Here is a 17922-nt window from a genome sequence, read left to right as displayed (position 1 = left end):
TGTCCTTTGGTCAAGAATATGGACGTCACAATTGGATGTGGGTGTTATTTCCTTATGTATGATTTATGACTTCTATGCGTTATTTAATGATTAGTGATAGAAATGCATTTTCTCTTCGCCTTACAGATGAGGCGTGGTCCAACTATTATACTGTATACAAATGTAAACAAGAAAAACAAAACATACGTTATAGTTACAAATGATCGTGTGAAATTAATGATTCAAACCTTTAAATACTACATCGAGTTTTTCAAAATATATGGTCAATATTATATTTGACTTCGGCAGCCCGCAGCTTCTCGCTATTCCGCATTGTCTATTGTTAACGTATTATATGATTTTTGTTATCCGTGAAACACATGCACACTTTTGTCTTTGGGTCAAGTAGATAGACGTCACAATTGGATCAGGGTATTATTTCCTTATGTAGGATTTGTGATTTCTACGCGTTATTTAATGATTGAACACATTGTGTTTCGAAATTTAAAACGGTTTACACGTACCATAAGCAAATAAATGCATAGATAAGACAACATTCGTGTGATCGGACGTAGATGCACTTTGCAGTGTATACATACATAACTACAAGGTCTGAATGTAAACAGTAAACAAAAGTGAATCGCTGAATCGGCATTCTCCAATTACGCCATTTAGATACTACCGTTGTATAGCATCAGTACCACTGTATATATTTACAGCTACGACTAATTTAATCACAAAACCTTCAAAGACATCGAAAGCTGACAGTTATGTGATGATTATCTAAATAATACGTTGATACATGATTTTTACAATTTTTATTACTCTTCTTCTTGTGCTCAGTAAAAGTAAATGCATATGAAATCCCTTGCCAGCATATTATTTATGCATTGAATATTATTACAATAAAACCTCCGCAGATTAGATATCGATAGCTTAAGTCGGTAGTGCTTAGTTTTTTAATGCTTATTCCCATTTCTAATTATAATACATAAAAACAAGTAAAAGCGTGCTAAGCTAAGCCGGGTCGAATCTTATATAACCTAACCCAAATACCATAGATCGTATTTGTTAAGTTATTTGTCCGGTACCTCATTATAGTGAAACAAAGAATAAAGGATAAAACAGATTCGGAGCTATATCAGGTTGTAAACCGGTTTAGACCATACTTGGCAAAGTTGATTGAAGCCAAAACAAAGCACTTCTTGCAAAATTTCTGCTAAATCGGATAATAATTGTGCACTCTATGGCAGCTATATCAGGCTACGAACCGATTTAGACCATACTTGGCACAATTGTTGGAAGTCGTAGCAAAATACCTTGAGCAAAATTTCAGCCACATTGGAGGAGAATTGCGCACTATAAAGGCTCAAAAAATCAAGATCCTAGATCGGTTTATATGGCAGCTATATAAAATTATGAACCGATTTGAACTATTAGCACAGTTGTTTGGAGTCATAGCATGAACGAAGATTGGTTTATATGGCAGCTGTACCAAAATATTGGCTCATTTATAATCCCAACTAACTGGCACTAAAAAGAAGTATTTGTGCAAAATTTTAAGCGCCTACCATTACTAATTTGAAAGTTAGCGTGTTTTCGACAGACGGACGGGCATTGCTACATAGACTATGAACGTGAAGACGTTCAAGAATATATATATATACTTTATTAGGTATCAGATCAATATTTTGATGAGTTACAAACGGAATGGCGAAATTAGTATACCCCTATCCTATGATGGAGGGTATAAATGATAGGCTGTCCTGGCTGGCTCTAAGTTGGTCCACAACAGTGTGTCAGTATTTGTAGGCCATGAAAGTCCGATGTTGGGAAGGGAAACACTTCAGAGTCTTGTCGCCTTCCCCTTTTACGCTGTCACTTGCAGCACCTAATCTGTATAAGTGTCTCCTTAGTACTATGTGTCCTATAGTTGTCCTGAAGGCTTTAAGGGTCAGAAATTTTGATTTCGATGTGTTGCAGACAAAATGACAAAATGATCCAATATATAGTAGTTGGTATTGCGGCAATACCATTAGTTGTCTGCAACATGATGAAACAAAAGTTAGCCGACAAGCAATTTTTTGCGTTTGTGGACAACGCTTCTTTATATTTATAATTGTAATTCGCTTTTAGCCCATGTATAGGAAAAATGGTTTATTTGCTGCCGGTCATTTAAAGCAAACAAAGACGGTTTAAGCTCAATGATAAAGGGCCCCCTTTTTATAACAGAGCCCGTGTATAGGAAAATGGCTCAATTGCTACTGGCTGTTTGCAATTAGCTTTAAGCCCGAGTATGGGAAAATGGCTCATTTGCTACTGGCTGTTTGGCTATCTATGACTGCAAATTTGCCCATGAGCATTCCATTAAGGAACAAGGGCCAACTTCTCAAATATCAATGAATACTGTCCGGTTCAAGTTTAAGTTTAAGCTCAATGAAAAGGGGCCTACTTTTTATAGTCGAGTCCGAACGAGGTGCCGCATTGCGACATCTCTTTGTGGAGAAGTTTTTGCGTGGCTGCAATACCAAATTATACAATACCTCACAAATGTCGCCTGCATTAGGAGGGGATTAACACCGCTGAAAATTGTTTCAGATGTTCTCACCAGGATTCGAACCCAGGCGTTCAGCGTCATAGACGGACACGCTTACCTTTACGCTACGGTGGCCTCTGTCCTTTTATGACAATTTGCTTAATTATCACAACGCATTCAGTGTTTTTTTTTCTCTTAGAAGTTCGAACATGTTGCCTTCAAATGTCAATTCCTTGACATTTCTATGTGTGTCTAAATTTGCTTTGACTAGTTAGTGGAACAGAGTTGTATCCCAATTTGTTGTTGTTGGGCATCGGCTACACCTTTTATATGATTCTACGGTGGTCATATATCTCTTTGTCACTACTCTTTTTCTATCGATATTGGTACGAATTCAAATGTCAATGTATTTTCTTTCGATTGAGAAGTAGTTTTCAGTTAAAAAAAATTGTTTCAATGTTTTTCTATAGACTAAATTGCAATAATTTTGAAAATATAGTAATTTCTAATTTTTTTATGCTAACCCTATGCCCTATGTTAAATCTCAATACGCATTTATATTGATTGGAGTACACTTTGTCTGTAGTAGCGCGTGGTCAAATGTGTTTAATTTCAATACGCGTTTATATTGGTTGGGGTGCACTTTGTCAGTAGTAGAGTAGCGGTCAAATGCCACCAAAAAAATCACTTCTCGAAAAGAACTACATAGTCAGTAGTGTCATTGTCTACTGGCAGTTTTCAATGGGGTACACTTCGTCGGTAGTGGTGTAGACAATGTCACTAAAAAAGACTAAAATTTTGATATTGACGCTCGCTGCAGGGAAGTTTTTCAATATTTATAAATACATTTTCCCCATGCAAATTCAATTAAGGATGTCTTTCTCATATCAATAAGTTCAGTCCGATTAATGTTTTAACCTAATGATTAGGGATCTCTTTTTTTATGCAGAGTCTGAACGGTGACATTGTTTAGTGGTGATATTGGGCAAGATTTCCGTAATTTTTTTTATTTGATAATTTTTAAAAATAAAGCTTTTTGCTAAAGTTGCCGACATTTGTAAGATGTCTTGCTATGTTAAAACTTCTCTAGTGAGTGGTGTCACTCTGGGGCACGCCGTTTTGACTAGGCATAAAAAAGGAGGCCTCGTATAATAAGAAAATAAGTACCTATAATATTTAAAATGCAAATAAATACATTTTCCCCATGCAAATTCAATTAAGGATGTCTTTCGCTCTGCGGCACGCCGTTTTGACTAGGCATAAAAAAGGAGGCCTCTTATAATAAGAAAATAAGTACCTATAATATTTAAAACGCAAATAAAATAGTCAAAAACAAGTTTACAACTGCAAGAACATAGATATCTCTATTTAAAATTTCGATTTTCGGTTCTAACACTTTATGTTTTCTACAAAAATTAGCATAACTTATAAAAACATTATGCAAATTATGAGATTATTTAAGATTAAATTAAGATTAGCGCAAAATATTTTTTTATATATTTAACAAAAATAAAAAATCGTCATCAAAGTACTAAAGTGGATTAGCCGAAGTTTTTAACAAAATTATTCAATAGCCCATAACTTAGTGCACTAAAACTAAGGCATTTATTCGGAAAGCACATTAAGAAGATTTTAAGAACATCTTAATTACCTGTAAATAGTGGTTTGGCAAGCAAGGCAAAGTTTGCTTGCCAAACCATGTTTGCCGATTATGGAAATATGAGGTTCAAATTAAAGGTATTTGGGAGTAGACCACGTATCTGATATCAACATTACGGCCCAACTGTCTAGGGAAAGTCCCACCACCATAACAACCTCCAAATAGGACGTATTTGCTCACCAAGACAATTTGGGTCCTAAAGAGAGTAGAACTATATATTTATAGTTTTTAGGGCCAATACCCCAAACCGGACATATTTGCTGACTTTTGCAATAAAGAGTTTAAATGAGATTAGAAAACGAATTTGATATCCAATTTTGAGGCCAATGGTCATATGGGGTTCAAATAAATGATATATAGATATATGACAATAGAGCACGTTGCTGATATATTTTCCGGGTTTAGCGTTTGGGGGATCACTAAAATCCCCAAAACACCCCTAAATCGGGCAAAATTACCGACCATGTCAATGTGGATCTTAAATAAAAGGTATTGGGGGGTAGATCAAGAATTGATACCCACTTTTGGGACCAATTTTCTGGGGTCTACCCCTTTCCGAAAATACTCTAAGAAAAGAAAAATACTCTCAAGACCCTAAGACACCCCTAAATCAGATATCATGAAAATATCGGGCTGAAATAAAGTCTTTTAAGAATGGAGTACACCTTAGGTTGGGAAATATTGGTCTTAAGACACTAAGTGGTCAAGGTCCCGACATATAGGGTAAACTAATTTCGTCATTTTATTTGTAACACTCGAAATATTGGTCTCAAGACCCTAAGATTTTTTTCTGATCTGTGCTCGACACGCACAATTTTGATGAAATTTTGGATGAAGTTAAGCATTCACTAGGATACAGTAGTGCAAGCGGTGAACAGCTACCAGGTGAATGTCGCTTTTGGACACCATCCGCAGCCACCAGAATATTACTGGCTTAAATACGTTTGTAACTGGGCTGGGATTAATGCACGCTTGCAATCAAAAAGCATTTGTAAAAAGGGTAAAATTTTCTAGAAAAAATAGTTACAAATTTTTAAAAATTTTACATACCTTAAAATTATTTGAGAGAAGTATATCCTGTTCTTTTATGGAATGTTTGTGGGAAATTTAAAAAACGTTGATAGATGAAATAGACTTCTCTAAAGCTCGCCGTGGCAAAACTCGACAGTAAAATTGGGATTCCTATAAAAGAAAGTTCAAAGTGGCAAAAATAGTAATAGCACTAACTAAAAATATAATATAGTTCACTTAGTGCCTTTTTCGTTTGGCCCTATGTGGTACCTTTTCGGGTTTTGCGTGTCCTTAAAAGGACCAAATCTAGTGCGAAAAGCGCTAAGTTGGCATCCCTGCTCCGGACGCACCCCGTCAAAGTCGCAGAGTTCCTAGATCTGGATGTCGAACAGAACCTAGCAAACGAATGAAGGATGAATACACCAATACTGAACTAGTTTTTAAAGTTTATTTTTTTAGTTTAGTATAATTTATTGTTTTGTTTAAAAGTAGTATTTTGTATTGTATTTGTGTGGATATTTATAATTCAAAAACAATATTTTCTAATCGTCATCATCTAATATTATAGTTTTAGTTTGAAAACGCATACGTTTTGTGTTTTTTATAATACCATCTGTAAGAAGATTTTCTCCAGGATTGGGACATGGCAGGTCTTTCCAAATTTGTTGTAATTGTTCTGCTATAACGTTGCTAAAGTCCATTTGTTTTTGTAGACCCAATTCACTTGTATCAAGTTTGTGAAGTTTCAAAGTTGGAACTTTTTTCAAAAAAAGATGCTTCGCTGTCAAACTACATGATATAAAGACGTTGCTTTGTAATTCTTCGTTTGGTGTTAAGGAGTCTTCTCCTAGAGCTAACGAACAACCGCGTTTTTGTGGATGGGTTTTCTTACAACACGAATTTTGGGATAACTCGGAACTTTCAGAAGATTTTCTAAAAATAAATAAACAAAAAAAATTAAATGAATTACACCGTCGGTATTTCTTTTAATTTAAATAGTAAAATTAAATGAAGAAATCCATGAAATAAACATAAACTCTATACTCGAACTTACAAATATGCCCTAAATCCTATTATAAGCTTAAGGAGAGTAATTGATAAAAGTGAAGTTAAAAAATTGCCGTTTTGAACAAAAAATGATTTCATACTGTGAAGAAGAAAATGTCTTTATTTAATGATTCAAACTGGTTCGATCAATCTTAACAGTTTTAATAATTACTGAAAATAGTACACGTACTATTCATAACCTCTGAGCGCCGGACGTTCATCAATTACAAGAAGGCCAATTGGACTGGCTTCAGAGAGTATACCAATCGCCGCTTCAATGAACTGCCACCCCCCTCTGATGTGCTTGTGGCCGAGAGGAAATTCCGAGACATCATCAACGCAGCAGCCGCTCGCTTTATACCAGCCGGTCGAATACCGCAAGTGCGACCCAATTTCCCGGCGCAAGCAGTGGTACTCGCAGACGAGCGTGATGGTATTCGTGCTATGGACCCCGCTAACCCCAGAATCAGCGAGCTGAATCTGGAAATAAACAGGGTAGACAACGAACATAAACGGAATTTGTGGCTGGAACACTTGGAGCAATGTAACTTAGGCACCGGTGCAGGCAAATTGTGGGCCACTGTTAAGTCTCTCTCGAACCCCGGTAGACGGGATTTCGGAGACTGCACAGCACAACAACAGCTTTGCATGCCATCACCACACACATTTGCCGTGGCTTCAATCAACCCAGGCCATGTGATAGGACGGTCCTCGTGGCACTGGACCTATCGAAGGCATTCGACACGGTCAGCCATGCCAAATTATTTGAGGACATCGCCAAAACGTCCCTCCAGCCAGGCCTGAAACGTTGGGTCGCGAATTATCTGTGTGGCCGCCAGTCATTTGTGGAATTTAGGGATAAGAAGTCAAAACACCGTAGAGTGAAACAGGGAGTTCCCCAAGGTGGGGTGATATCTCCGGCTCTGTTTAACCTCTACCTATCCTCCATCCCACCTCCTCCAGACGGCATAGAGATCGTATCATATGCGGACGACTGTACGATCATGGCATCAGGCCCCCCACCCATTGATGACATCTGCGATAGGTTGAACGTCTACCTCAACGAGCTTGCCTCATATTTCGCTGCAAGAAATCTGAAGATATCCGCCACCAAATCTTCAGCCACACTGTTCACTACAAATACGCGTGAGGTGAATTCTGAGCTGACTGTGATGGTCGATGGAGAAATGATTCCGACCATCAAGTGTCCCAAAATACTTGGCGTCACATTTGACAGCTCCTACACTTTCTCCCCACATGCCACAGCAATCTGCAATAAAGTCAAAAGTAGAAACAAGGTCCTCAAGTCACTCGCTGACAGCACTTGGGGTGCAGACAAAGAAACCTTGTTGACCACGTACAAAGCAATTGGCCGGTCTGTGGTAAGTTATGCAGCGCCAGTGTGGTCACGTCAACTTTGTGACACGCAGTGGAATAATATTCAGATCTGTCAGAATGCCGCCCTCCGAACTGCGACGGGCTGTCTCCTTAGTTCTCATGTGGACCACCTCCATCAGGAGACAAAGATCCTACCAGTGCGAAGACATAACTACATGCTGTCTAAGCAATACCTTTTGGGCTGTTATCGCAGAAATCATCCAAATCATCATCTTGTGGATAGATACCCACCGCCCAGAAGCCTTAAGGTTGATCTACACGATCTAGAGCGTGAGGTCCAGCGCTACAAGAGAGAACCTCTAGATCAAGCGGCATATCAAGCGGGTCTGAACAACATTCATGCAGACACGGTAGCAGACGCGTTAATTGGCTACCGGGTGAATGTAGTCCTTGGAGAACGACCGCCACCCATTGCACCCGAAGAAATCGACCTCCCCCGGCAAACCAGAGTGGTTCTGGCTCAATTACGTTCCGGCAGATGCAGCCGCCTCAATTCCCACAGAGCTAGGATTGATGCCGACGTGCAAAATGTATGTCCCGATTGTAACCAGGGACCGCACGATACACGTCACCTGTTTAACTGCCCGGCCAGACCCACTCGACTCAGACCCAGATCCCTGTGGACGCATCCCATCTTAGTCGCGGAGTTCCTGGATCTTGACACTCAACAGAATCAAGCAGACGAAAGATAGTACACAATAAACTGCTACAACAACAACAACTGAAAATAGTGAAATAATAAAGCAATTAAAAATTATAATAAACTATTACTCCCACACACTGTTTATTTTGTACTAAAATAGTTGTTTTTGTTGTAACCACATTTTCTTGTGGAGTTAGCGATCCTCGTTAAGCTCCCGCAGTTAAGCAAGCTCGTTCCGGTTCAAAAGACCGATCTTCGCGGTAACAGGGTGACCATTGGTTATTAAATGGCGCCTCTCTCTCTCTCTCTGATCGATACCGCTGGTAGAGAATTCTACTATCAGCAACATGTGGACGCGCCACCGACTCTTGCCTAAACACTGAGTGCGTATGATACTCTTCGATATGACAATGCGAATTATTTGTGCCTTCAAATAACAAATGGCAATAACGATCCCGTGGCAATCGGTTCCATGGACCGGAATGAGCTTGACGAGGATCGCTACCTTCACATATGGAAATATGGCTACAACATCAACAATATTATTCATTTTATTTACGGCTGTTCGTAGCAAAGAGAAATTCCAACCGAACCCCAAGTGTAGAAAACTCTCAAATAGCATTAATGGTATGATTCATTCTGAGCAATTCTATAATATGATCTCCTTTTTATACCCTCCACCATAGAATGGGGGTATACTAATTTCGTCATTCCTTTTGTAACACCTCGAAATAATCTTCTAAGACCACATAAAGTATATATATTCTTGATCGTCATGACATTTTAAGTTGATCTAGCCACGTCCGTCCGTCTGTCGAAAGCATTATAACTTTCGAAGGATTAAAGCTAGGCGCTTGAAATTTTGCACAAGTACTTTTTATTATTGTAAGTTCCGTCCGTCCGCCTGTCGAAAAAACGCTAACTTTCGACTTAGTAAATCTAGGCGCTAGAAAGTTTAGACAAGTTCTTCTTATTATATTAGGCTGGTGGCGATTGTAAATGGGCCAAATCGGCCCTTGTTTTGATATTGTTGTCATATAAAGCGATCTTGGGTCTTGACTTTTTGAGCTTCTAGAGGGCGCAATTCTCATCCGATTTGGCTGAAATTGTTCATGAATTGTTTTGTTATGGTTTCCAATAACTGCCCTAGGTATGGTCTTAATCAGTCCATAACCTGATATAGAAGGTATATAAACCGATCTTTCGATTATACTTCTTGAGCTCTATAGTGCGCAATTGTTATCCAATTTGGTTGATATTTTTGTATATGTCGTTTTGGTATGACTTCCAACAAATCAGTCCATAACCTGATAAAGCTGCTCCTTTTTTAACTTCTTCAGCCCTAGACGGCGCAATTCTTATCCAATCTTGCTGAAATTTTGCATATGAAGTTTTTGTATGACTTCCAATTGTGCCAGGTATGATCTTAATCGGTTCATAATCGGCCATATAAACGTATCTCCCAATTTGATTTTTTTAACCCCTTGAGGGCGCAATCATTATTAAATTTTCCCGAAATTTTCGAGATGATATTTTTCATTGACATGTACGGCATGACAATTAAGGTCCATATCGGTCAATAACTTCATATAGCTCATATATATTTGACAAAATATTTCAAAGAACTTGACAAATACGATCAATGGTAGAGGGCATATAAGATTCGGCCCGGCTGAACTTAGCACGATTTTACATGTTCTTTTTCTAGTTATATTCACATAGACTATTTCGGACTGTGCAACATAGCAAAACATTTTTCTATTTCATCTTCTACGTCCCAGATTGACCCGGTACCAGGTACGTAGACTTGGTATGACTTCAAAAAACTGCGCAAGTATGATCTAAATAAGTCCATAGCCTGATATAGCTGACATATAAACCGATCTCCTGATTAGACTTCTTAAGCTTCTAGAGGGAGCAATTCTTATCCAATTTGGCTGAAATTCTGCTATGACTTCCAACAGCTGTGTTAAGTATGGTCTTGTGGTGTATCCACATTTGACATTCTCAATCGTTTAAATTATTTATTTTTTAACAAAGTAGGTTCAGTTTTCATTTTCTTTGTTAGTTTATATAACACTTTTGAGTTTTAAAAAATATGTTAGATTGAGTAGGCATTGGATTGTCATTTTCTTTTCTTTTCATTGTACAGAAAAAATTGATAGATTCGAAAAATATAAGTGACGTGTCAGGAAGCAAAATTAAAAATATTCATAAATTTGTTAATTGTTTGCGTTTTATTTCGTTTTGCACCCTTAACAACGTCAGTCTAAATCGGTCCATATCCTGATATAGCTCCCGTAGAAACCGGATTCCATTTTTGACTTCTTGAGCCCTAGACGCAATTCTTATCTAATTTCGCTGAAATTTTGCATATGACGTTTTGATATGACTTTCAACAAATGTGCCAAGTATGATCTAAATCGGTTCATAATCTGATATAGCTGCCAAATAAACCAAACTCCCAATTTGACTTTCTGAGCCTATTGAGGGCGCAATTTTTATACAACTTGCCCGAAATTTTAGAGGTATTATTTTTCAATGACTTGTACGGCATGACAAGTAAGGTCCATATAGGTCAACAACTTCATATAGCTCATTTATATATTTGACAAAGTATTTCAAAGATCTTGACAAATGCGATCAATGGTGGAGGGCATATAAGATTCGGCCCGGCTGAACTTAGTCAACGAACATAGTCGGAATTCGTGGCTGAAACACTTTGAGCAATGTAACTAAGGCACAGGTTTAGGCAAGCTGTGGTCTACTTTTAAGTCACTCTCGAACCCCGTCAGACGGGATGACAGGACCTCAGTCACTTTTGGCGACGAAGAGATGCGCCAGGTTGTTCAACCGTCAATTTATTGTGCATCACGAGGGTGACAGGGCAAGGAGGAGAGCCATTCGTCGTATCAGTGGTCTTCGAGCCGATGGACAACAACCACAATTTACCGTGGGCGAAGTTACGAATGTCATCCGTGGCGCCAATTCATCTAAGGCGTTGGGCCCCGATGAAATCTCTACTCTGATGCTGAAGAATCTAGATATACCTTGAGTTGAGTACTTTACTACTGTCCTCAAGCTGTCTTTGAACACTCTTATAGTTTCCTGTGTGGAAGATGGGCAGAATGATCCCGCTACTGAAGCCTGGAAAGGACCCAAGTTTGAGGGAGTCGTACAGATCAATCTCTCTTCTCTCACCAGGCATTGCTCCTCCCGAGCCTCGTAGGAGAATTTCCATTCGCCGAGCATCAACATGTCTTTCGAATACTGCATAGCACAACAACTGCTTTGCACACCATCACCGCACACATTTGCCGTGGCTTCAATCAGCCCAGGCCATGTAATAGGACGGTCCTCGTGGCACTGGACCTTTCGAAGGCACTCGACACGGTCAGCCATGCCAAACTATTTGAGGACATCGCCAACACGTCCCTCCAGCGAGGGCTGAAACGCTGGGTCGCGAAATATCTGTGTGGTTGCCAGTAGCACCGTAGAGTGAAACAGGGAGTTTCCCAAGTCGTGGTAATATCTTTGGCTCTGTTTAACCTCTACTTATCCTTCATTCCACCCCCTCCAGACGGCATACAGATAGTATCATATGCAGACGCATTGTTGACATCTGGGATAGGTTGAACGTCTACCTCAACGAACTTGCCTCATATTTCGCCGCAAGAAATCTGAAGATATCTGCCACCAAATCTTCAGCCCCATTGTTTACTACAAATACGCGTGAGGTGAATGCCGAGTTGACTGTGATGGTCGATGGAGAAATGATTCCGACTATCAAGTGTCCCAAAATATTTGGCGTCACATTTGACAGCTCTTACACATTCTTCTCACATGCCACAGCAATTTGCGATAAAGTCAAAAGTAGAAACAAGGTCCTCAAGTCATTTGCCGGCAGCACTTGGGGTGCAGACAAAGAAACCTTGTTGACATCGTACAAAGCAATTGGCCGGTTTGTTATAAGTTATGCAGCGCCATTGTCGTCTCGTCAGCTCTGTGACACGCAGTGCAACAATATTCAGATCTGTCAGAATGTTAGTTATGCAGCGCCAGTGTCGTCTCGTCAGCTCTGTGACACGCAGTGCAACAATATTCAGATCTGTCAGAATGCCACCCACCGAACGGCGACGGGCTGTCTCCTCAACGCTACAAAAGAGAAACTCTAGATCAAGCGGTTCTAGACAACATTCATGCAAGCACATCATCATCTTGTGGATAGATATTCACCGCCCAGAAGCAAGTCTACAAGAGAGAACCTCTACATTAAGCGGGTCTAGACAACATTCATGCAGACACGGTACCAGATGCGGTACATAGCTACCAGGTGAATGTAGTCCTTGGAGAACGACCGCCTCCAGTTGCACCTGAAAAAATGGACCTCCCCCGGCAAACCAGAGTAGTTCTGGCTCAATTACGTTCGGGCAGATGCAGCCGCCTCAACACCTACAGACCAAAGATTCGGACAGTGCTTCATAACAAATCATTTTTCTATTTCATCTTCTACGTACCGGATTGACCCGATGGGGTCCTTCATCGCCAAGGGCTGCCGCATGGGTATACAATACACTGCTACAACAGCAACAGTATAAGAATACTTTTTTATTTTCCAAAACCATATATGCCTAACGATTTTGGTAATAGCAATTGTTGCTGGAATTGCAGTCGCGTGAAACTCCTCGATATGACAAGGCGAGTTATTGGCGCCTTTAAATATACAATAGCCATAACGTTCCCGTGGCGATCGGTCCCCTGGACCGGAATGAGCTTGCTCACCTTGGAGCTTGACGAGAATCGCTACCTCCACATAAGGAAATATGGCCACAACATTTTTCATTTTTTTACGGCTGTTCGTAGCAAAGAGAATTTCCAACCGACCGATAAGTATGAAAAATATATGACCATTGATAGAAAACTCTCTAATAACAATAATAGTATGATTCATTCTAAGCAATTCTATAATTGATTTCCTTTTTGTTTTTCCAGTTGTATTCACAGACTATTTCGGAATGCGCTACATAGCAAAACGTTTTTCTATTTCATCTCTATCCATGGCAGTCGGTTGTACGTACCGGTTTGACCCGATCATTCATCGCCAAGGACTGACGCCTCAGTTTTACAATATACTGCTACAACAACAACAGTATAGGAATGCTTTTCCGTTTTCCAAAACCATATATACCTAATGTGGATTGGAACAAAATGTGACGATAATTACCTTTTCAAATATGTATACTTGTTAATGGTTGGAGGAGGTGCAGCATAAATTTTATCTGGTTCTTCAGGGTGACATCCGTAATCAACTCCATTTAACCAGCTTTCGTAACGATCAGGTTGAAACCTTTTCACAAATGTTTCCATAGATATCTTCACCATGTCTTTGCGACAATGACATATTGAAGCCCTTTTGCCATATTCTATCCATCGCTTAGAAGCAAAGTTTGTCGATTCAGCTCCGTTAAACCCATGATTAAAACCAGCATGATATCCATATGGAAAAGTTATCATAATTTCTCCTGCTTCCTGAGTGATACGATTATAGGGAATTTTATATTGCTTTAAAACCTGAGGACTAATAAGTGTCATTTTATGCCGCAAATGAGAATTGCAGTTCTGATAGTTTTCGTAAAAAATTCGATTGGCCAATTTCTCCAGATTACGTCCATAAGCAGGTGGAATTGCATACCATGTTTTGGGAGCTCCAAAATGAAGATAGTTAATTGAGTATAAATCCATGTCCTCAGTATGCCAAGCAAATGAACTCTTCCACATGCCAAAATATAAATAGGCGGTATTTACACCATCTATTTCAATACCGTAGTCTTTGTTCACATAGTCTAGTATTGTTTCCAAACGATCGATATTCCACACCTTTAAATCGTCGTCGCTTAAAGAACCTTTTATGTCAGCAGCATAAAGCGGAGCAATATAGGTGACATTTTTCCAATATTTACGTTCTAAATCGTCGTAGTCGAAATGCTTTGGTGTCTGATACCGTTCCGATTCGGCAAGTTCCTTAAATTGGCGCAACGTCATGGATCTTTTTAGGACATTTATTTGCTGATACTCTCCCTGTTTCCTGAAAGAAAAACACACCTCGCATGAATCTTCGTACCAACTATATTATAATAAATTTTCATCTCACCCTGACACAACCTGAGATATCGGAGCTGGAATGGTCATATTTATATGATCTATATCGTATCCACCTTTTCTTGGGCGCCATTCGGGAGGTGGTATTATTTTTGCAAGACCTGCCCGATGTGCGCCCCTAGATTCTATGTAATCAATGTAAGATGAAAAGTTTTTGAATTCATCATACGATGGCCGGAAAGTTAAAATTCTTGGTATTTTTTTAATACTATCGCCGGATTTGCTAGACATATTGTTTTCTAAATTTGTTTCAAAAACAAAACCAGCTGATTACGATTTTCACTACCATGTTTAGAAGCCTTAATTTAATTTGACATTATTATATTTAAAAGTTGGCTGCGCAGATCTGTTGTCAGATTTATTAGAAATATTTATTTTTCAGTCAAATCACTATTTACGTTATATCAAATGAAATTTTTATGAGGCCGTCGAAAACAAGATTGACTCTCGGTATATATAAATCACACGCATTTTTCGCTGTTACACACAAAGAATACAGTTCTTTGTGTCATTTTAAAAGTAGAAATTGTCAAGCAAATCCGCATAGCACAATGAATATTGCTTGTGAGTGGTTGGATTAAATACTTTCAGTTGTATTCACAAAACCTAATGCAACCTTAAAGTCTATTCGACAGATTTCATTTATAGAACTGTCATTAAAGCAGCATTAAGTTTTATGAACACGGTCGTTTATTATTAGATTTCCTCTTTTCGTATCGTGTAAACTGCCCATACCGTGCCTGTTTCTACGCTGTCTGATTTTAAGTAGCGTTCAACTAATTCGAAAGAATTCTTTAAGTGCTACCAACATTTAAAATTAAGCAGCATTTAAACATTTCAGACTTGAAGTTTTGAATCACAAAGTAAGTTTTGAAGTAATCAACAAAAGATTGACATATAGGTATACAAAATTGACATATATGTCTGTCAAAATATTGGCGCAAATATATTAATAATAATGTATAAGTTATAAACAAATTAATTTGACTGCTATTGATACCATAAAATTAATATTAAAACACTTTGCCAATATTGCCGTAGGAAGAAAAAAGTTATTTGCAGTGGTGGTGGTAGTGATTTAGAGTTACGAGCGTGTATAGAAGGCGTTGAAAAACAATTTAATAGTCTAACAGAAACGTCTCTTATTTTATCCGTATAGGGACGGATTTGCTGGATTCACTTAACATTGTAGTTTCACTTATTTTCGGATAGATCGATACATTGCAAGCAAATGTTGTCTCCAGATACTTTACATCACCAGGAGGAAGTTAACTCTGCCCTAGATCGCCAGATACGTCAAGATATACAAGACATGGCTCAAGAGGCACAAATTCAAGCACAAATTATTTCACATGAAGGTATGTTGTCTCGGTTTGTATTGCTGATGTGCTAAAATGACTTCTCCAAAGTTTCTTCATTTGACGGATGATAACGTCCGTCATCTACCTGCCATAATATTTTTCAACAATATGTCAGATTACGTAATTTGACGTATGCAAACGACAAAAGTACAAAAACAAGGGGCCCGTCGTGTCATGATTTCTTATGCTAAAATCCAGTTGGAGATGTCATTTTCACCAAAAGATAATAAAACTGTTTTGGTAATTTTTTTCGCAATGCATTTGAAAGAATGGTGTTTCTTAATAATATTTTTAGCTAGGGACCGATTCCAGTCTACATCAAGTGTTGAAGACGATGGACATGATGTGGCACATGATGGAAGCGTTACAGTGTTGGGAGTGGTGGAAGAAGATGACCATCATGAAACTATTGTCGAGGAAGATATTTCAGAACATGATATATCTGATATGCACGATACGAAAGATTTCAAAGACATAATGATGGACTCCCAGGATGGTAGCATGCTTCGGAAAAGACGTGGGAATCTGCCAAAGCACTCCGTAAAAATACTCAAGAGGTGGTTGTATGAACACCGATATAATGCCTATCCAAGCGATGCAGAAAAATTTACACTTTCGCAAGAAGCTAATTTGACTGTTTTACAGGTCAGCAGTTAATTCATTAACCTTGTATTTGCTTTGTCACTGCATAGATGTAGAGTATGACGGAATTTAAAGCGATCATCTTTTTTAGGTATGCAACTGGTTTATAAATGCGCGCCGTCGAATTTTACCCGAAATGATAAGGCGGGAAGGAAACGACCCACTACATTTTACAATATCGCGCCGGGGCAAAAAGCTCAACTCATCAACAAATTCCACTGGAAGTATTAATGTTTCAGGAAATGGCCCAAATCCAATAACAGGAAGCCCGGCGTCAGAAGTGGTATATACTTTGCTACTTTATTTTTCTGTTATTGCTAGTGATTTCATCTATATTAGATAGTTGGAGCCACCGAGGAAGTCGAAGGTGAAGAAGTTCATGATGGCGTGGCTAATGTGTTAACAGCTCTTGGTCATTTTGTCCAAACCCCAGGTGGGCAGATGGTAAAAGTTGAACCGGAAATCGAATATGACGACAGTGTTATATATAGGTAACTAAAATGACTATGATATAATTGGTTTCGCTAGTACACAAAACATACACTCTTATATTTCAATGAGTTTTGCTAATCCTAGGTCAGAAGATGATAGTGTCAATGAATACGATACCTGTGATGCAGCCAGTGAAGAAGAAGGCAAATTTGGGAATTCTGATGCCTGGCAATCTGTTATGAAGTAAGTTATAAAAAAATTCCTTTAAACAATTGTGTAAAAACAATTATATGAACATATTTTAGCACCGAAGAAGTCACTACGACTAGTCCAAACACAGCCCATAATACATTTTGGTCTTCGTCACACCCTCAGATGTCGCGTGCTTCACATTCTCTTAGTGAAAGATCCTCACAAGCTACGGGTATGTCCAAGTTATGCCTTATTTCTACCCATTTTATTGTTGAAATTAAAGAGAAATTGCTTTATTCCTCACACGCTATAATTGTTTGCATTAATCGAAATAATTTTTTATAAAGCTGTTCCTTCAACACAACATCAGTCTTCTAACATCATTTTGTCTGGTGAAGAAACTATCAACCCTGAAGAAGCTATTGTTGGAGCGGAAGCTACAGTAGTCACGTCTAATAATTTTGCCCGGAATGCAAATAATAACATTATATTCAGCAACAACGACATAGTAGCAAGTAATACGAGAGGCCATTTAATTAAGGGTAAGTTAATTTATTTGCTGCTAATAAAAATTGAACACATCTTTCATAATTCCAGGTTTTGGTTGTTGTGCTAAAGATAAATTTAAATGTCTGTACTTGCTAGTGGAAACTGCAGTGGCTGTGCGTCAAAAGCAAAAGGACCATGACGACGATATCCATGTGCTAGGAGATTGAATCGAACATCTGAAACAACTAATTTAACATAGATATAAATTCGAATTTATCATCTTTAACCTTTTTTTCTTAACATTAAATTAATTTTTGTTTTTTCACATCAATGTTTAAAACGTTTTAGTTTCAATTTTGAACGAAGATCTCAT

At 38.5% G+C, this 17922-nt stretch overlaps 2 protein-coding genes and 1 long non-coding RNA gene across 9 annotated transcripts; 2 read left to right on the top strand and 1 right to left on the bottom strand.

Annotated features, from left to right (window-relative positions):
- Window positions 1-15: 15 nt before the first annotated feature.
- On the bottom strand, window positions 16-14759 carry LOC106086152 (probable lysine-specific demethylase 4A). Of its 2 annotated transcripts, XR_009398307.1 has the most exons (6): window positions 14426-14759; window positions 13499-14359; window positions 5797-6119; window positions 5457-5581; window positions 5226-5357; window positions 16-150 (listed from the first exon to the last, which is right to left on the bottom strand). XR_009398307.1 is itself a non-coding variant. In XM_013250698.2 (3 exons), the coding sequence occupies exons 1-3, from the start codon at window positions 14662-14664 to the stop codon at window positions 5729-5731; spliced, it is 1491 nt and encodes a 496-aa protein (XP_013106152.1). In that variant the 5' UTR covers window positions 14665-14759; the 3' UTR covers window positions 5621-5728. The 2 variants fall into 2 exon arrangements, 1 of the variants encoding a protein (XP_013106152.1); XM_013250698.2 differs by lacking the exons at window positions 16-150; window positions 5226-5357; window positions 5457-5581 and having other exon boundaries at window positions 5621-6119.
- On the top strand, window positions 10442-17880 carry LOC106086154 (uncharacterized). Of its 6 annotated transcripts, none has more exons than XM_013250699.2 (9): window positions 10442-10685; window positions 15646-15791; window positions 16090-16439; window positions 16528-16719; window positions 16776-16927; window positions 17013-17111; window positions 17174-17292; window positions 17408-17602; window positions 17679-17880. In XM_013250699.2, exons 1-9 carry the CDS (start codon window positions 10663-10665, stop codon window positions 17774-17776), a joined length of 1374 nt encoding a protein of 457 aa, XP_013106153.2. In that variant the 5' UTR covers window positions 10442-10662; the 3' UTR covers window positions 17777-17880. The 6 variants fall into 6 exon arrangements, with proteins under 6 accessions (XP_013106153.2, XP_059224642.1, XP_013106156.1 ...); XM_059368659.1 differs by having other exon boundaries at window positions 17658-17880; XM_013250702.2 differs by lacking the exon at window positions 10442-10685 and adding an exon at window positions 15225-15296 and having other exon boundaries at window positions 15593-15791; window positions 17658-17880.
- Window positions 10695-13780, top strand: LOC131997619 (uncharacterized). Its single transcript, XR_009398309.1, has 2 exons — window positions 10695-10802; window positions 13267-13780. It is a non-coding gene; the product is annotated as an uncharacterized LOC131997619 (long non-coding RNA).
- Window positions 17881-17922: the final 42 nt, after the last annotated feature.

The sequence above is a fragment of the Stomoxys calcitrans genome, chromosome 5 (assembly GCF_963082655.1).
Source record: "Stomoxys calcitrans chromosome 5, idStoCalc2.1, whole genome shotgun sequence".
Lineage (NCBI taxonomy): Eukaryota > Metazoa > Arthropoda > Insecta > Diptera > Muscidae > Stomoxys > Stomoxys calcitrans.
Note: the sequence above shows the minus strand (reverse complement) of the source record. Positions and strands in the feature narration are given on the sequence as shown.